Source organism: Centropristis striata, chromosome 2, assembly GCF_030273125.1.
Source record: "Centropristis striata isolate RG_2023a ecotype Rhode Island chromosome 2, C.striata_1.0, whole genome shotgun sequence".
NCBI lineage: Eukaryota > Metazoa > Chordata > Actinopteri > Perciformes > Serranidae > Centropristis > Centropristis striata.
The window spans coordinates 8,923,043-8,943,918 of record NC_081518.1 but is presented as its reverse complement, the minus strand read 5'-3'; the positions used below and the strand labels follow the sequence as shown (position 1 = coordinate 8,943,918).

Genomic DNA, 20,876 nt, shown 5'->3' with positions numbered 1-20,876 from the left:
TTGGTCAAAACATAACACAGTAATTCCATTTCCAGTATGTAATGTATATAGTATATGAGCACAGAATTAATTAAATAGATGGTCCCCATTGTCACTGATACCCAATCCAGCTTTTTGAGTCATTATGAGTATCGGTGCATCCCTGTTCCTGAGGTGTTGCATTGGTTTATCACTATTTAGGAACACAATTTATGATTTTAATCTTCACAGAGCCCACCATGGTTGTCACCAGATGTTTACACCTCTCATTATGGCCAGTTTCCTAAGCCTCATCTTCAGGGTTCTCTGTGTTCAGAATTTACCTTGTATATAAAACAAGCCATCTTTAATATATAACTTAAATGTAGTTGTTCAGTGTTGTGTTTGTTTTACGTTGGTTTTAATAAAATTGATCGAAGCAACCTAATAGTATTGAATTTCAACCTTGCATTTGTCTGTCCTCTGATATCACAGTCAGTGTGTGTGTCTTTCATAAATCCTTGGTGACACAACAAACTCATGTTGCACTTATTTACAAAACACTGTTTTGACCCTGGTGTGTTTTGTTTACCATGAAGAGATTAGTATTTTAATTCTGCAGGGATGAATAGAAACCTGGCACTGCCTCGTCTTGCTCCATACTGCTGCCTTTTTTCTATTAAACTAGCCGGGCAAAATCTTATTTTCATTCAGATTTAAAATATACACACATAATATATTGGTTAAACTTTATACTGTCAGTGAGTCAGTCAAGGATAAGACTTGAGGGTCCATTTTTAAAAAGAATTCAAAATTGCCTGTAAAATTTTTTTTTTCACACTGCATGATAAAACAGAATAATTCAACACTGTCACATTGCAGTCTAATGGCTTAGGCAAGATACAGAGGAAATGAAACTGATGAATAAGATAACTTGGAAAAAAGTTATGGTACTAAAATAAACTGACTTGGAAGTGTGTGTTTGAGCTGTGTCATAACTGCTCTGATAGCAGTATTAATGTGAAATGGAAAGAGCTTTCAGGTCCTTTACAAAGTACTTATTTACCACAAGTTATCTGAAAAGTAACTAATAGAATTAGTAGTGATGACTTGTATAATTCTAGTGGAGTACAGGTACAGTGTTTGTTTCTAAAAAGTAGTGTAGTCGAAGCATAAAGTAGTATAAGTCACCTTTGCTTGGAACTGGGACTTGGCAATATTGTTATTTTATCAATATAGACTATAGCTATTGTCCTAGATTTTGGATTTTGTAAAATTCTGTTTTGTCTTTTCCTGGTTTTAATTTGCTCTTTTACCTGTTATTTTATTTGCCTTTACTTATTTAGTCATTTTATCCACATTACTGATTAAATTTATTAAAAATAATAAATGTAGTCAATAGTCAACACTGCAACATCGTTGCAATATGGATATCAAGGTATTTGGTTAAAAAGAAGAAGAAATAAATCGGTGTTGTTTTTCCTATCCACCCAAAGATGCACTTATTTCATCCATAGATCAGCATTGGACTAATATTATAAGCTAAGTGTTTGATCTCAATTTAAACCTGATTTCTATTAGGTTTGAATTTAAATTTTGTTTCATATTTATTCTCAATATTATCTACTCAAGATATTCCTTGTTGTCGGACTTCCGGTTCATTTTGTAAAAAATAAAATATTTAATGAAATATTAAGATTAGGTGGTAAAAATAAAACATCAAGTATGGTTTACATTTTGTACTACCTTGTCATTTTGCAAGTGACTTCAAAATAAGACAAAAAAGTAATATATAGCCTATGTATCGGTGATATACCGTGATATTGGTTTATTGTCACACTGTTAAAATAATCGCCTAAGTCATTTTTGTCAAAATTGGTTTTTTTTGCCTAAATCATCTCCTCATGACGCCGGCCACCTATGGTAAAATCTCCTACATCCTCAGTTGATCAGATCATGTGATTTTACCCCTTTAAGATAATGGCCTATGTCAAGTGTGTGACTTAAGCAGATTTATTAAGCCTAAGTCAAAATAAAATGTGACTTAGGCAATTTTTTGAACATGCCTTTGTGACTTTAGCAAGATATGGTAACACTTTATTTTGAAGGTGTATACATAAGAGTGACATGAGCGTGTCATAAACATGACATGAGATGTGTCATGAACATTAATGACACTTTGAAGTAACATTAATGCTCATGATACTTGTCACATCATGTTTCTGACAGGCTTGTGTGACTCTTATGTAGACACCTTCAAAATAAAGTGTTACCATATCTTGCTTAAGTTACAAAGGCATGTTCAAAAAAATGCCCAAGTCATTTATTTCTCTTAAGTTACATAATTTACTCACAGTGTTATTACTATGCCAATAGCCATCCTTTGTTAGATCCTTTTTGAGTGAAATGATCAATAAATGTCATATGTTACACTTTTGGTGAAGTGCAAAACTTGAAAAAATGAGTTAGGCGATTATTTTAACAGGGTGACGATATGTATCGGCGATATACCGTGATATTGGCTTATGTTCATATAACTCAGTTCTTCTGGTATATTTACGCTGTAGCAACCCTTTGCTTTAGTAAAACCTCTGAATACTCTCTCCACCACTAGAAAACAATTTGAGGATCAAGTTGCATAGCCGTGAGCTTTAATTCTTGTATTTTATTACATATATTTTTTTTTAACTTATGGGCACACACACTCACACACACACACACACACACACACACATAGTGAGCTGGAGGAGGGGAGGGAGGGATGCATCGTTACAAACTCCTGCCTGCACTTTCCAGAGCTACTCCCCCTCCTGAAGCAGAGCCGTGCTGTCTTTCTCCGCAGAGTGGAGACTCGGTCCGGCCAGAGAAGGCTCAACACAAGAGAGGACTGGAGGGTCAAAAATCTAAATAAAAGTACACACCGCAATGGGGGAAGAGCTGAACCGCAGAGAGAAGAGGACGGTCGCTTGATTTGCCCCCGTGTTTCTGAACGCTATGCGGGAGAAACAGACGACAGTTTAGGTCGCAACGGTCCGCGGCAGTGATTCCACATCAGAAACGTTAACGAGCAACGGTCGGAAGTACCTGAATACCTGCAGTGTGTTTCGCACCAACGTTAGCCTCGGCTCGGTGACATTGAGAGGCAGAGAGTGGGGTTAGAGAGTCTACAAGACGGGACAGGAGAAAGTTTCTCAGGCTTGGCGCAGACACAGCGGTTAAACAATGCGGCTGACCCCGACAAAGTCCCTTTCATCGGCAGCGCTGCTGATCCTGCTGGTTGTCCGCTGGTCCGACAGCAGTAAGTAAACAGTGACATGCTAGGTGGCTAGCTAGCTCGCTAAGTCCCCTTTGACATGTGTGTTGTTGCTGCTGATGAGATGTTATTAACGTCATTAACGAGGCTTTAGATGTTTCGCAACATTTCCGAAATGTTTTTCTTTTTTTTTGGAGCCTGAGTAATCCTTAAATCCAAAGTTATGTGACCTTCTCTTTTTCTTGTAGGTTAATTAATGTATTTTTGGGGGGTGTCCTTTTTTTGTCTGTTAGTTTCCTTGTCTCCCCAAGAGGCGAACCAGTTTCTGAGCAGACACAGGAGAGCAAATCAAGTTTTCGAGGAGACGAAGCAAGGACACTTGGAGAGGGAGTGTGTGGAGGAAAAGTGCAGCAAAGAGGAGGCCAGAGAAGTGTTTGAAAACGACCCTGAGACGGTGAGTGTATTATGCACTATGGCACCACTAAAGTTGTGGTTTCAGTCCAATGTTGCATGCAGCAACCAGAACACAACCACAACACCACACCTTCTTCTTCTTCTGCTGCTGCTGCAGTGCTAGAAAGTCAGAGGACTTTGTTCAGTAGTCAAAACACTGAAATGGCCTTTGTTTACATCATGTTCATATTGACTGTAAATTGATGACTGTAATGCAACAGTAGACTAATGATTCATTGTCTAGGGCTCTGGTGTTCATGCTCCAATAAGTCCAGCATGCTGATAGCTGTCAGTGCACATAATACTCCCATGTCAAAGACTTGGCATGTTTTTGTCTTCTTTTTGTTTGCTTCTGTGACAGACGTTGAGTCAGCGTGACTAAGCTCTAGTTTATGAAATACAGATTAATTGACAACAACCCTGTGCTACCATTCATGCTTGTATGCACTCATAAACACACAGTCACTTGTGTGTCGTATTGTTTAGCTTTAACATATTGAATTTGCTATAAAAAACTGCCTTATCTACGAGAGAGCTGCTCAAGACAGAAATTTTGGAAACTCCATCTCTGTTCTTACCATGTGTATCGCTGTATGTCTAGACATGCTTATTCCTTAATATTCTTACATGTGCATGTGAGTGTTGCAAACTAACTCCTCTGATTCTGATTGGTCTCTTTGGGAGCTGATTAGCTGTTTTCTGTTGAGCATGGGATAAGAAATGTGTTTTATTCAACACAGTAATGCACATTGCCTCACTAATCTGTATACCACCCAACCACCCTCTTTTCTATTCGATGTTTACCAACAAACAAACTCCATCACATTGTGTGTATTAAGGAATATTAACTGCAGATTAGGTTCCATTCTGCATTCATGAATGCACAGATTGGCCTTTCCATTCATGTGGATACGTAAGCCTATTTAAAAAAGGACTATATGTGCTGAGTATGCCAATGGAGATATAAATGACGAAACTTGTCAGAAAACGTGGAACTTTGGATGTTGGACTTTAAGTCTGTGGTGTGTTGCACATGGGACAGTAAGCTAATGTATAGTGTGGGCCATTAACAGTGCAAACTCAAACCCCTTTCAAATGTCAGCTGTCAAGAAATAAAAGCAATAATTATATTCTGACATTAAATGATATAGTTTTTTTGTCACTTTGACTTGTAAGTGAGGGATGCAGATGAATGAACTGTGTGTTTCTTAGCGATGCGATGGCGGTGCAGTGCTCTTTACCGATCGATCTTTATCCTGAAGTTTTATCGTAGTGAATCGAGAGGGAGTGAATGAGGCAATCGATGACTCAGAGATTACTAAGATTAGCCAAGTGGACAGACATGGAAGCTGAGAGAGGGAGGATTAAAGTGAGCCGGTTTCAGAGCCAAAGGTGAAGTCAGGTGACCTCCCCTCAGCTAGAGAATAGCTCTTGCGTGACTGTAGTTTGTACCACAAAGCTGCAGTCTCATTCATAGCTGCATTATTCATTCTGAAAGAGCCCATCTCTGACTCTGCATTTTCTCATTCTGCTGCAGCTCTCTGGCTCTGCAGCGAGAGGGTGTTCCTGGATACTCATGATTATCTTAGGAGACACACAAGTTTTTGGTCTCTTACTTGTTAGGCAAAAAATGGTCAAGTTTAGTAATAGCCCAAACTATTTCTGGGACCACCCTACATCTTAACCACATGTGACTGACAGATCATTTATTGCTGATAATCAGGATTTTTATCAGGCTTTAGATTGTCTTATATGTTCGTAGCTTTAGCTGGCTTTTGTCTGATAACAGAGTCTTATGACAGTCACCTGTTACCTCAGCCTGCTGCACCTCGCTCCTGCTGCTGCAGCAGCAGCTACCTAAAGTCTTTACATTGGTGGATCATCCCCAAGTTGTGACCTACATGTGGAGGAGTACTGCAGCCAGGAGGCGGGAGGGATGCTACTACTATCAGGAATGCAGAGAATTCTCAGGAAGCCTTTGGCAAAGGGCCGCACCCATTAGAGAGAGCACACACACACAGATTACAGAGTAATCCAATTGTAATCTCTCTCCAGACATTAAACACAGACATATATGTCAAAACTAATGATTGTTTATGAGTCCATATTCACTCCTATGGGTATGAGCACAGGGATCAGCCATGGCATGAAACCAAGTCCTTGATTATGTCAAGTATTAACAGAACCCCGCTACTTATCATAAGCATTTATTTAGATGATCTTGTTCTGTTTGGATCTTTGTTTATACGCCTACGTAACTTTATCCCTCTCTCTTTCCACCTCTTCTCTATGATTTAGGACTACTTCTATCCCAAGTATTTAGGTAAGTTATCACTCTGACAAAAACTCTACATCTCTACTCCTAACAGCCAGCTTGACTGATTATATGTTTGTAACCTGGTGTTGTAATTTTTGCTTCTGTCTAGCCTGTATGGAGAAGTTTGGAGATGCCGAAAAGAAGAAACAGGATCTGATTACATGTGTTCACAGTAAGTTTTATGCCCTCATATCTGTCTACCGACTTAATTTTAGAGAGTGTGGACAGATTGATAGACATCTTTTCCTTTCTGTGTCTCTTTGTCACTGTATAAGTATTATTACATCCAGAAAGAGGCAGCTAGTTGTAGTGTGGGGTTGGGCTGCACTGCAGTAGTGCTGCTCTGCATCACCTCAGGCACACACTCTCTCTCAGCAGAAAAGGAAAAGAGGCAAGGATGATAAAAAGATGATGAATTTCTTTGGCAACCCCAGGTCAGTTTTTGCAGCGTGACACACCTGACTCTGACCCTGATCCTGTGACTTTGAAGTAGCTTCAATGTGCTTTTTGTGCACGAGCCCAGGTATCTGTGAGTAACATTGCAGCACTATGCTACAGTGATGCTGCAGATTGGAGAATGAATGACACACCCCTTCAGTCGTCACATACTCACTCACTCACTCTCTTTGGTGACTGCACCAGCGTCTTCGTGAGCTTGCTCAGTGCAGGCAGGAGAAGTGACGTGTTTAAAAAAAAAAAAAAAAAGGTCTGACGTGGGTAGAGCGAAGGATTTCTGCTGCATCAGGATACAAGAGACCAACCCGGCTTTACTGCTATTGGCTGAGGATCCTCGGGGGGGGGTTTCCATGACTCAGCTGCAGCATCATGACACGCAAGCTCACCATCTATCTCTCTCTCTCAACACTTCTCTCTCTATCTCTCTCTATCGCTGCAAATCTCTGCCCATCTGTCTACTGCCTCAGTGCAGAGACTAGTGGTGGGTGGTACGCCAGCATCAAAGCAGATCATGACATTCCACTAATTCCATTTAAGGAATATTTCAGACATGGCATCTCATGGGAAGTTATTGAGCTAGACTGCATTTTCCTGCACACAGTCTGCATTTTTCCGCACAAGTTATAATGATTCCATTAAAAACACATCTTCCTATTCTTTAGCTTATACTGTAAGTGACACGAATTGTTGCTGCTTTATTTACCGTTGAGGGCTTATCCAAGTTATTGTGGTAATCCACAGTGTGTGCTTTATTCAATAAAATTAAATTTGGACATGCTGTTAAGGGACCTCTAAAGAAAATGAAAGAGGCTCCTGTGTTTCCCCCTGCCTGCTCTTAGACCCTAACATATTGCTGACCGGGAGCTTTGGGTAATTTGGAAAGAAGCATGTACTGATAGGGGTGTGCCATATCGTATTGTTCACGATTATACTAATATATTTTTTTTATGAGTAAGAAAAATGCATATCATGATATTGGCAACATTCCTACTTCTTGACGTAATGGCATAAGGGTTTCCCATTAAGCTTCAAGCTTTAATTAAGAAGTTAAATTAGATGACTTTTTATGAATTTTTGATACAGATTATTAGATAAAATAAATAAATATACTGCAAAAATCAATCATTTACAGACATCAATGTACATCTACAGGCATTCATTTGACTGGTTCTCATTGATGATATCTTTAGTGTAATTATTACTGTTATACAATAAAACAGCTATTTTGTCACTATTTAAACCTGCTGTGCAGATCTTTTGAGTCCTGTTAATTCATATGTGTTAAAGTCCTGGTAATTCAGCTTAAATGCACTTAAGTGATTAATTACATTTTGCAGGATCTTGATGAAGTGATGAAAAGCTTTGATCCTCGCTTTGCTGGAAACTCATTTGTTGTGTTCTATGCTGGTTTCTTAAATTATTCTCACAATCGATGGTCCACATCTTGTAAGTCTTGTAAGTAAATCCACTGGCAGTCAGAATCTGTCTCTAAACCTTCTCACAGCAGGAGCATGTAATTGATACTGATCGGTTTTTGGCAGTATGTGCGTCACAACTGTAGTTTAGATGTATTGTTTTGTTGAGTCTCCTGTCAGTGTGCATTTACTGAAGCTCTGAAAGATTATGTGTGAATAATTATGTGTGTAATTAATTGATATAAACTTCAATCAATTAAATCTCTGGGTGTCTCCATTAATTAAATGAAGGTTTTTATATGTGCAGTATTGTGCATAATTTATTGAAAAAAAACTGTGTCTTTAGTGTTTCATGCATGAGCTTATCTCTCTCCTGTTTCCCGTATTTTTCTCCAAACACGTCCTGTTTTCTCTCTGAACTCCAGCTAACATGCCCAGACTTGTTGAGCAGTCAGACTCCACTGCTAGGAAAAGGAAACTGCTTGGGGAGTGAAAAAATTTTCACATGTGCTCACTTTCACAAGCTTGAAGTGAAAGAGGGAGCACTAGTGAAAGTATTTAATATTAAAAAGAAAGGACAAACAAAAACAGAACGGTTGAATTTCCCTTTGATATTTGTGAGTTAGAGGACTTGTACGCTGGGAAGGACAGAATTAGAGCATCTCTGGCAGGAGGGCTTAGCCAGCATTAGGCTATTTATACTGAACCCCTGATATGCAGAACATGAGAGATGCCCTTCCTCTGTCTGGTATCAATATACAGTTACCATCACTGTATGCATCCGGTTTGCACAGACTCAATTTTAAAGCAATAATAACACTACCTTCCTCTCTGTCTGTCTGTGTTTGTTTTTTCTCTCACTTGAAGATATTCCAAACCAGTGCTCTCCTTCTCCCTGTAATGCCGGAGGTACAGTGCGCTGCGAGGACAAAAAGGGCGACTTCCTCTGTCACTGTTTCACAGGCTGGGCAGGAGCCAGATGTGAGAAAGGTACTGTCATCGCTATAGAAAGTGAGAGAGGATATAAAGTTGGACACTGTGTGCTAGAGCTCGGCAGAGAGTTTTTGCACTGTCACTCTGCATCTCATCCAGCATGTCTGATAAATGTCATAAACTCTGTGACCTCGCTTCAGACAGCCAACTCCTTTCCCGTACCCTGACGGAAAGATCTGGCTTCCCATCACTATTTGTCATGTAATTGTTAAGTTTTGTTATTGTTTCTCATCATGTTGATGTGAACGCTTCTTTTATTTCTTCATTTTGACCTTGCACAACTCAACTAGTGTTTCTGTTTCACTTCTATGTTAAAATTGCAACTGTTGTTGTTGACGTAGTTCTTTAGTATCCAACTGCTGTTGCTGCTGTTAATAATGATGTGTCAGGTCAATATGAACTGCATGTACGGGAAACCCACAACAGGAATCTATTTATCTCATTAGGTCAAAGCTGGTTACTGTGTATAGATAATAGGGGAGGCTTCCATTGAAAGTGAGAGCAAGGATTTCATTTTCATAAGGGAAATGTAACAAATATAAAGTATATAAGGAAGAACTGGAAAACAAACATAATACATTCACACACACTGTGTTGGAGAGGGAAACATGTTGATTTATGGCACAGCCACCATTCCACACATTTCCACTGTGACTCATCCTGCCACCTTACTGCGAAAGGAAACCAAAACAGATTCAGTTTGACTCGGTCCGAGCCTTTTCCACTTGACGACCGCACTCCTTCTAAACACTCTGCAACACTCAGCCACAATGACATAGTGTGTCAGTTATTTGTGAGCCGTTTAACAAAGTACAAATTCATAGGACCTTTAAGTGAGTTTTCAAACTGCATCAAACTTCACGATGTGAACCCAGAATTTCAGCATTAAACCTTTAAAATCATCAAATTACCTCTCAATACAACGTGATCTTCAACGACTATGGGAAAAATTAACACAAGCCAAGCAGCTTATGCTCTTCATAGCCCATGATCATGTTTTTCCTGCGTTCATGTTGACCGTACCGCCTTCCTATTTGCAGATGTCGACGAGTGCAGCAAGAGAAACGGAGGGTGTGACCATGAGTGCAACAACACTATGGGCAGTTACCGCTGCTCCTGTCACCAGGGCTACATGTTGGTAGGACGCCACATGTGTGACGGTAAGCACATCATCTAACAGCTGGAATCGTGTCAATACTTTAGCTGCAGACGCTCAGTCTACATTGAACAATTTCAAACAAAACGGATATTATTTCTGCAGTTGTATATATATTTTTTTATTAAATGTCAAGGGTTTTGGATGTGTGGGTTTTTGTGAGAGAGAGCTCTAAACTAATCCGATGGCAGTGTTGTATTGTCTTGTGACATAATTATCATTATAAGTCCATAATTTTTAAGTTAATATTTAATATTATATATTTAATGAGTAAGTAATATTCATTTCAGTGTAAATGTGATGGGGTGTCAGGGAGTGCTGGAGCAAGCAAATACTGTTTGTATTGTAGAAACGCCAAGATGACAAAACAATTCTAGCGACTTAATTTTAAAGCTGCTTTTGGGGAAATGTAATCTTAAGGTCATTTAGATTAAGGTGTTTGGAGATACTATGTGGAATTTTCAGCCGCTCATGAAAACTGACCTTTAAGTTACGTCACAATCTGTTCACACATTGGCAATACAAAGTGATTAATGCGTGTAAATTGCTTCACACAATACCATTTGACCAGCATTTATTAGTATCTGTCTTGAGGCAGATTTTAATTTCCCTTTCCTCAAACTAATCCAGTTTAGGTGTCTGGAGTCTTTTCCTGACCCATTTTACTTCTGACACTAATGAGCAAAGGTACAAATAACCTCCTCAGATCGTGTCCTTCCAGCTGAGGAGTTGGCTCTCAGTCTTCTTGGTTCTGTTGACTTTGGCCATTGCAGCTGATCATGTTTCTTTTCTTTCAGATGTGGATGAGTGTGAGGATCCAGGTGTGTGTGGAACAGCCCGGTGTGAGAACAATGAGGGCAGCTACGATTGCTTGTGCGATGTCGGCTACGTGTACGACAATGAATCCAAGAGCTGTGTTGGTAAGTGTGTATATATGCACACAGACACACACAGAAACATGCAATTTCATGAGAACTGACTGAGGAGCAGCTTCAGCCTCAGCGGGACTTGATGCAGCTGTGTTGTGGGGTCAGGAAAGGAATGCAAAGACATTTGGAGAAATTCTGTATAAGTAGGTAACAGGTCACCGTCTCCGTGTTGTTAGAAGAGGTTAATTTCAGAAGGAAAATACACAAACTGACCCTGTGATTCACCTTTTCTTGGTACATGCTGTTTCCTCCAGAGTGTCTTTGATTTCAAATGCGTTGAGGACGAAAGTAGTTATTAAAGTATCAAAGTATATAAGTAATGCTATAGTGCAGTAGTGTCATTTTAAACACACCAAATAATGCCTTAAACATGCAATGATTGGAAAACAGCAGCGGCATCAATACGCTTTAAATAGGCTTGAATAAGTAGTAATTAATAGTCTTTATTAAACAAGTTTAAATCTCTTTAAATGTCCTGGTATTTTATGAGATAACATAATAAGATAGATAACCACAACAGCAGGTCTGTCGTTAAAAGAATTGTATAAGAATTCACACACTCAAAGCAAACTCATTAATCACTTGTCTTCGCTGCAGTGGAAACCAGACTTTTCATAACCTCAGTGTCCCTCCTCTGAGAATTAACGTTTATTATAGCCAACCTTCTCATGGCCATGTAAGGTTGTATATGGAGCGAGGAGATACCACCCAGTTAACGTCAAAGACCACTTGACTCAAGTGTTGTTTACATTCCCTGATATGTTGACAGGAAAGACATCTGATACTTTAGTTAAAGCTTGATGGATTTTTTTTTTAGATCCTTGAAAGTTTTGACTTCCTCTACAAATCGGACTATGATTATGTCTATGCTTCTTTGTAACCCTTTATACTTCACTCATGACTTTCATCTCTGCTTCTCTTTTACTTCTTAAACTTGCTCCGTCGCTCGACAGATGTGGATGAGTGTGAGGCAGGTGTGTGTGCCGAGGAGTGCCTGAACACTCCAGGGAGTTTCCGTTGCTTCTGTGATGGTCGTCAGGGCATGAAGCTGGGCCAGGACCTCAGGAGCTGTAAGGTGAAATACATAAACTGTGGCAAATACTAAAGCACATTTAACAACAAAGATGAAAGCTGAACTATGAAATTGCAGAACTATAATTTACAGTCTTGGATCTGTTAAACCATTTTACATCAGTCAGGTCTTAAAAACATAAACGGTTCTTATGAAGTAGCAGCATGTGTCATTACTTTTATGTTTTTATGTTTTCACAGCCTATAACTCCCTGTATGTCGCCGTCTCTGAAGAGGAACTCTCGCTCCTTGTACTTGGGCCGTATGTTCAGTGGCGTACCAGTGGTGAGGCTCCGCTTCCGCCGGAGGATTCAAACTGGGTGAGAAAATTGTTATGTTTTTGAATCCTAACAGCTGTCTCCTAACAAAAACATCACACCTTTTTTACATTTATACCCCAGTTACCCTGAGTTTAAATGATCAAATGGAGCTGAAAAGTCAGCCTGCTGGTTGGTTCTAGTAACAATGTTTTAGGGCTATTTTACACTACAGCTTTATGGTTCGGTTAAATCAAAGTCTGGTTTATTTTCCCCCTTTGTGTTATTAATTCGAGCAGGTGTGAACACAGTAATTGCACTCAAGTGCAGACCAAAACAACTGCACTGAGACTCTTTGAGGAGGTGGTGTTGGTCCGGTTCCAAACAAACTCTGGAACGGTTCATTTGCGGTGGGAACATGATCTGACCTCAATCCGATCCAATCAGCAGCTGTACTTAGCAAGTCTGAGATAAATGGCTCGTGTAGCCAGGTGTGCACTGCATTCTGGGATGCAGCAGAGCCCAAAAACTGCAGAAGCTAACAGGAGAAGTGCACAGCCATGCCTTTTTCCTGTATTTACTTTATTGCTCTTGCTCCAGACACATTTGACCAATAAGTGGACTGAACATTCTCACGTGGTTTCTAGTGATGCATTTGGGTTCAGCTGGATTTTCACTGTGTGGAAGAAATTCAAACAGTATCCAAGCTCATCGGCTGATTTGGACCAGGGCAAACAAACTGTAGGTGTGAAAACGACCCCATTTTTTACTTGTAGATGAGAAGACTTAAATAAACTGTAAACAAAGTGTCTCAGTGCTGCTCGAAGGAATTGTATCTAATTCAAAACATGTCACCGAACATTCTGCAGGCCTATCGATCTGTGCTTTACTCAAATGGCTTGTGAAATTCATGATCATATTTGTTTTTAATGGGCATGTTTGTCTTAATCAGTGGGCTTGATGGTCCCTTGGTTTGATGTCTAAAATGGAAAACTTATTTTTTTTACCATACATAGTGCCTCTGTTCAGTTGTATCAGCTTTTTTTTTTTTTTAAGAAAGAGTCTAATATTAGCTGGGAAAATAGAATCTACTAAGTTTGAGTGCCAAGTGGATAGCAGATAACATTATTTTGTTCACCCAGAGGAATTGTTTTTCTTCCTTTCCCTTTCGTTCCTCTCTCCTTATTTCATATTTATAATACCACTGTCACCGCTCCCCATCTCCCAGCTTTTCTGCAGAGTTTGACTTCCGCACCTACGACCCTGAGGGGGTGATCTTCTTTGCCGGAGGTCACTTAAACAGCTCCTGGATTGTGCTTGCAATGCATCATGGGAGGCTGGAGCTGCAGCTGAAGTACGGCACAGTCAGCAGGGTCACCAGCAGCGGACCCATGGTCAATGACGGCCAGTGGAGAAAGGTTGGAGAACAGTTGTTGTGAACAGAAAACACTTTATACATTAGTTTCATTAAATGATGGAAATCTTAAAACGTCTTGCTTTCTTCTCAGATCTCGGTGGAGGAGCAGGGGCGGAGCCTAGTGATTAAGATCGACAGGGAGGCCGTCATGAAGATCGCAGTAAACGGTGATCTGTTCACGCTAAAGAAGGGCATGCACGAGCTCAACCTCACCGTAGGGGGAGTCCCTTTCAGAGAGGACGGCCTCGTCAATCAGGTGTTTATTTGTATGTGATTGGGTATTTTCTTGAACGTGTACCAGAGAGAGATATCCTTTAAATATTTTTAAACTGGTCTGTTTATTACGTAGGTGAACCCACGCCTGGACGGCTGTATGAGGGACTGGAGGTGGTTGACGGGAGAAGATACGTCAATACAAGAAACCATCCGCTCCAATGACAACATGCAGTGTTTCAGCACCGAGGATCCTGGAGCGTACTACCCCGGCGCAGGCTTCGCTCTCTTCAACATCAGCTATGGTGCAGTGTGTGCATGTGTGGGAGTGTTATGTTTAGCGTGGCTGTGGGTTGCATATCTGGGCCTAATGGCTTCTACTTAAAGTACTTAGTAAATGTTTAATTTGTTTGGCTGAATGTTAATTTGCTCCCGTCATCGCCTACTCTTAAATCAACAGTTTGTCTCATATTTGTTTACCGATTAAAGTTCATGACCTGTTGTTCTCTCTCTTGCTGTTTTTGTCACTTCAGAATCACAGAACCTAAGCGTGCAGCTGACCCTGCGTCCTACTTCTGCAATCGGAGTGTTGTTTGCACTTGTTTACCAGGACAGAGTCCCTCTCTCCATCTCTCTGGCCGACTATCATCCCGGCACTGATGAATGGAGAGATGTGAGTTCTTTAAAGCTCAACTTGTGCCTGTAAATTTTTTATTATGTGTTTGATCTCAAAACTGACCTTTAGTGTGCCTTCAGTTTGTTTTGGTATCTGTAGGTGATGTCATCATTGCCAGCTCTCCTGCCCCCCTGTGTGACGGTGAGAGTCATGTAATCCAGGTGACGATCTCAGGCAACCAGACCGTGCTGCTGGTCGACGGCCAGCCTGGACGCAGTGAAGACAGCGACATTCCTACTGACATCCTGTCACAGTCCACCACCTTTATAGGAGGCATCCCTGGTGAGAACACACACATTTACTGACACATTTAGCAGGATGTTATCCATGTAGAATGTAGGGTTTTATTTGCACAGTTTGCAGGAAGTGTTAATAGAGATGTTAAGTATTCACAGTATTAAAACGCTAGAAAATAATAAAGGTTTCATAAGTGGCACATTGAAAAATAGACATGACAGTTTGTGAGAAACCTGTTGTTTAATAAGCAGACATACACACATTATTGTTGACCATTCAAAATATTTGGTCTAGAACATGTGCCGAGCAATATTGCCAACTCTTATCCAATGAAAGTAGCTAGCACTAAAAGTTGCCAGATTATGTCATATGTTCATTTGCATATTTCTGATGTCTCTGTGCATCATTTACATAAAGTTTAGTGAATATATTGGCTGCTTGTGCACAGTGCCTAGTGCAAGAGGATGTAAGAGACCCCATGTTTGGCAGCTGTTGCATGGGAATGAATTGGAAAATAATATATTTCTTGCTTTTTCCTCGATGGTCTGCTGAGAGCACTAAATTAGTCTTTTACTGCTTTTTAGAATTAAAGTCACCATGGGAGTCTGAAAAGTAGCTAGAGAGAAAATTGGCAACACTGGTGCAAAGACAAATCAAGTATTTTGGACGTGTATTTTTAACCACACAAGCCTTCTTACATCCACATTCTTGAGCTGATCAATTGAGTAATCTAAAGATTAGGTTTTTCTCTCTAAACACTCTCAGCTACAGATTCCTCTGTTATTGTACTGTCGTGAAAACAGCCAACACATGTCAACAGTTAATTATAGTTGACAAAGATGATGACAAGAAGTAATTCCTGAAAACATTTATGAAGGATTTACTTTGTGTACTGTATATATAGCAGATGAAAATCCTTAATGTTGGTTAGAAAGAAAGAAAAGATTAGGACAGCAGTCCAATTTGACTTTGCTCATTTCGGGCAAGTCACCTTTCTTCAGGGAGTATTCTGGCAATTTCACAACCAATATACACAGGTGGAGGTAATTAAGAGTGACCGCAGTCGTACAACAAACAGATCCCAACAGGGGGAGCCGGTAATGATGCCAGGGAGAGGTCGTGACTGGGACAGCAGCCGTCTCCAACAGGAGGCATATTACATGCACTTCTCTGATTTCCTCATTCTCAATGGAATTTAGTTGTTATCTTGTTTTTCTTGTTTTAGTGCTCTCTTTTAGACTCTGTCTGGAAAGGTTCCAGCTCCCCCTGCTGGGATGTAGTCGTTGTGCTGGTGGCGCTGGTTTATAATTAACTTCACCTGTGTATATGACTGTTGACAGCAAAACCACAATAATAATCCATCGCTGTCACTTCTGCAGAGACTAGCAGCTGAGTAAATAATTCACGATCCAACATTCCCCAAACTGAAGAGAAAAGATAATAAGGACTTTGCTCTTGATGAGATTCGTCACGTATACTTGTTAACAGCTCTTGGTTATTGTTAGTCTGACTGATTTGTTTGGGCTCCCACACAGTTGTTTTCTGCTGAATCACATGTTGTCCTTTTCTTCCCTCAGATGTTCCTCTGCCGTCCACGCTGGTGTCGGCGCCCTACAGCGGCTGTATGGAGGTCAGTGTTAATGGACAGCCTTTGGACTTGGACCAGGCCATCCACAAACACAACGACATCCGCTCACACTCCTGCCCCCTGCTGGACTTCCACCAGTGACCAGCGCAACTGATCCATAAGTAGTTTATTGAGGCAATGGGGATTATTTCCAATATATTTATATATATATATTATATAATATATTTTTAGATTGGAATGTAAAACAAAAAATAAAAAAGCTGGACCAGGTGTCGTGGTTCAGCTTGAGCCTTAGCCCAGGATCCCCCTGTCCTTTTACTGTGATGACACTGCTGCCTAGAGGCATTTGTGGGGATTTTCACAGTATTCTCAGTATAATGACTCTGTAAGGCAGTTAGTCAACCAATGAGCAATGTCCCCTGTACTAGGCAGAAGATAATGGGAATAAATGCTGCACAACATTGCCTCAAAAACTGCCCATGTATCACAGCCTTGTAAGCCCACAAGAACACACAGGGCCTTATGTAGATCAGTGTCCAGTGGCTGGTCTCGGGTCAGCCTACGACGCCTGGCACCCTGAGCTTAAATGCAGATCTGACCGGAACTTTGTAGGCAGAGTGACTATTTGCTGCGGTCACGTTGCTTACATCCAGTCCACGTAAAGGCCCACGCTCACAAAGCTTGAAATAATCGAGTGCTCATGTAGAATCTGATGAAATGAAAAAAAACGGGGACCAGATAAATCGTCCTTCATCAGCTACCCTACTCAGAGAAAATGTGTGAATAGGTGCTCAGATCCTCATGAGTGTTTGGTGCGTAATGACTTTAGGGGTTGATTGGGGACTAAATCAGTCTTATTAGCTCCCGACAAGCTGAATCCCCTCCGTCACCACAGCAGGGGTGGCGTGGAATTATTAGGCACAACTTTGTGTTCTGTAGAAAACCTTGCACATGGTTGCAGGTAGCAATGGACTGCGTGCGTGTGTGTTTGAAGCCATTTATTCTTGATTTCCTCTCGACTAAAGCAGCACTCCATGTCTGCCTGCAACCTTAAAAATCAACCATGTGCCTACAAAGATCAACCAATCCAAACTTCACAACAGTTTCCCTCCAAACAGATGAATCATTTCACAAAGGTGCAGTACTGTAACACACAACCAGAGCTAATGCTTCTCTTAATGAAATGTACTCATTGCAGTTAACACACTATGCATTTCCACCTGTGCATTTTGGAGCTCTTTTACAGAGCAGACTGACACCCTGATTCTCAATAATCTTCAATCACTAACTTCGTCACAAAGGCCCCTTCTTTCCCTCAGAATCACCCACTCACATTTAATACCTGCCAAATACTGATCTGAGGAGGATAGTTTAGTCTCAGAAGCACAGGGAGACGGGAAGGGGCCCTCTCCATAAAGGAGAGCGCGAGCACTGCATCTACGCACCACAAAAGCTACTGAGAGTAAAAAGAGTGCGCTGTAATATACTGAATATGTAAATAATGTGACTGTACAATGCTTTATAGAAGACAGAAAAAACACTACCTTATGCTCACTGAGGATTTCTGCACATTTAAGTTGATCCAAAGTCAAACAGTAATCCGAGTCTCTCAACTTTATCTGCTTCCTAAAAAAACATTTGAGCAACAAATACACAATTATTTTCTTTAAATGGGAATTGGGAGACTGCGAGAGCAATAGCCAGGGATCAAAGTATCTCAGATCTTTAAGAACTCTGATTTTTAATTTGATTTTATAGGTGCTGAGCAAATCAAAACACAATAGAAACAAAGAATGTCAGGAGCATTGTGACTGAGAATGCCAAAAGGGCTCCAGTGTTATTTTACTTCCCTCTGTAATGTATCATTTTCTAGTTTTCTGATGAATGAATGCCAGAATATAGAGCTTGACGAGTTATTGTTTTTTTTTTTATTATTATTATTATTATGTGTTGTATATTGAACTTGTCTTTAGTTTTCATTTTTCACTTAAACTGCCAGTATGTGTACAATGCTGAGAGAAGTCTGCCTTTTGAGTTTTAACTTCCCTCAACAGTGAAAATCCTATTTAAAAATAAAAAATAAAAGCAGTTGTATGAACATCATAGAGTAAAATTGTATTTTCAAAAAAAACCTGTATGCTGTGTGATTACTTTAAGATAAACTCTTCATTTCCTGCTTTATGTGTGGCACGTTGTTGAAGTTTTACCTAATGTACTGGCTCGTTTCAAGACAATTTTCAACATTTTTCAGGTTTCATGTTGTGGCTTAAATGTAATGAAGCAAATTGAAAATCATATTTTATATAAAGCAAACTGATGTAAGTTTTACTACAGTGGCTTGTGTGGCCACAAGTGGCAGTTAGGTGGTAAAGGTAAATGCTAGTGAAAAAGTAAAGAAGACAGTAGCCAACATTCACTGCAGGTCATAACAGAATAAGTCAGGCTGTAGCAGTAAAGTCTGAGTGTACTGAGTTGAGCAAAATAAATCTATTTCTTAGGATTTCAACTTTTATTTGTAAGAGGAAGGATTGTGTGAATTACATATATAAGCTCAATTTAAGGGGAAACAATACAGTGAAAACACCTGGTACTGGCAGTAAAATTAGTAATGGTGATACTTTGAAATGCAACATTTCACAGGAAAAGTTAAATTGTTTGAGGAAAACACTTATTCGCTTTTTTTGCAGAGAGACTAAAGAGTGATAATGCTCACGTCTGTACTGGAAACACGGCAGAAATTACTAACCTGGGTCTGTCTGTAAAATAGGCCTGTACGATTTGGAATTACAATTTTTTTGACAAATGCAATTGCAATGATTCTTTATATTGGTAGGAATGCATAATTTTTTGCATTGTTTGCACCGAAATTCAGAATGGTATTTAAGAGATCTTTTGTGTCTCCATTAATTTGGATATTGCACTCGTTCGTATTGCGATTTCGATACACAATTGTGCAAACCTGCAGTAAAACAGCAAATTGTAGTTTTTCATGTTGGTTCATGTACAAATTAAATAACTAAGATAGAACTAGTCAGCTTTAGATGTGCCAGAAGGTGCATTTTGTTACCTTTAAACAGAGCCAGGGTAGTTGTTTCCCCATTTTCAGTCTTCATGATAAACTAAGCTAACCAGAATCTGGCGGTAGCTTCATATTTTCTGTACAGACAGTCAATCTTGTCATTTAAAGGAGCAGTGTGAAGGCTTTAGTGGCATCTAGCTGTGAGGCTGCAGATTGCAACCAGCTGAATTTCTCTGTTCACTGGTTACTTTCCAAACGTGTGCAGAACAATGGTGGCTATCTTTGGAGCCAGTGTTTAATTTGGAAACATGGATGTGCAATAAATTATGAACATTATATTCCATTTATGTCAAAAGATTCCTCTTAAACCTACAAACTGCTCCTTTAACTCTTGGCAAGTAAGCAAATAAGCACATTTCCAAAAACTTCAAACTCTTCCTTTTAGATATGGGGTTTTGATGAAGCCCTTACTCCACATGTATTTGTATGCATCAGTGGATATATGCATTTGTTAAAGGTGCATCTTTAATACACAATGTATAGCAGCTACACAACCCCATCCCACAGCAGTTAACATGCATCATCAATAATATATACAGCATATTGACTTTAAAGTGCAACATTAAACGATTCACACTGACAAAATAAAACAACAGCAACAACAGCGCCATTTACTCTCCAGTTCACATTTCAAGAAAGCCCTTTTAATTGCTCATACAGCAGTTAAGTATAGTGAGACAATACACAGGAAGACCTGTAATCCAATATACACAGAACACAGCTATCAGATCACAGCCGAGTGTACGACTATATACTCATTCACATAACACAATGTGTAAGCATCTGAAGGCCAGCTTTAGGCTGAAAGAAAAGGTTTGACATTTTAGGAAATACACTTATTTGCTTTCTTGCTGAGAGTGAGATTTTTGTACAGATTAAAGAAACATTTTTTATTAGCCAACAGCTCAAGCTTCATATGGTATCAATCTCCACATCTAACTCTCTGCAAGGAAGTGGCTGAACAATCAATTTACCGAAATTGCACTTTGGAATAGTGTTATATCCAATTTGCAGAATGCGTAATTTTTGTTAAAGGCAATAAATGTGACAAAATATCATTCTGAAGTAAGTATTGTGGTGCTACAGACGTGTCTCGGCCTACAAACTGTATTCTGCACACTTTCTTTGGTACAAATCCTCGCAAAAAATCATCACACCATGATGATTATAATATAATTATGCAAAAATGGTAATTCGCTCCTGTAACAGAAATCGTATTACAATTGCAAGATCAGTCAAAATAATCATAATTTGGTATTTCAGCCCTAATAAGCATATTTCCCAAACACTTTCCTTTATTGAATACACATGAAATAACTTCATCCGGTCTATATAATCACACTAATTAGCTATAAATCTGTGTCTCTCCTCAGTGCAACCACGTGAAAGGTAGCATTTCTATCGAGTA

General features: G+C 39.7%; 1 protein-coding gene across 1 annotated transcript; it reads left to right on the top strand.

Annotated features, from left to right (window-relative positions):
- The first annotated feature begins 2,776 nt into the window (after positions 1 to 2,776).
- Positions 2,777 to 18,335, top strand: gas6 (growth arrest-specific 6). Its single transcript, XM_059355649.1, has 15 exons — positions 2,777 to 3,256; positions 3,505 to 3,665; positions 5,963 to 5,987; positions 6,091 to 6,153; positions 8,720 to 8,842; positions 9,886 to 10,005; positions 10,799 to 10,921; positions 11,884 to 12,005; positions 12,203 to 12,321; positions 13,487 to 13,676; positions 13,767 to 13,931; positions 14,025 to 14,193; positions 14,422 to 14,561; positions 14,645 to 14,846; positions 16,379 to 18,335. The coding sequence occupies exons 1-15, from the start codon at positions 3,181 to 3,183 to the stop codon at positions 16,528 to 16,530; spliced, it is 1,950 nt and encodes a 649-aa protein (XP_059211632.1). The 5' UTR covers positions 2,777 to 3,180; the 3' UTR covers positions 16,531 to 18,335.
- The last annotated feature ends 2,541 nt before the right edge of the window (positions 18,336 to 20,876 follow it).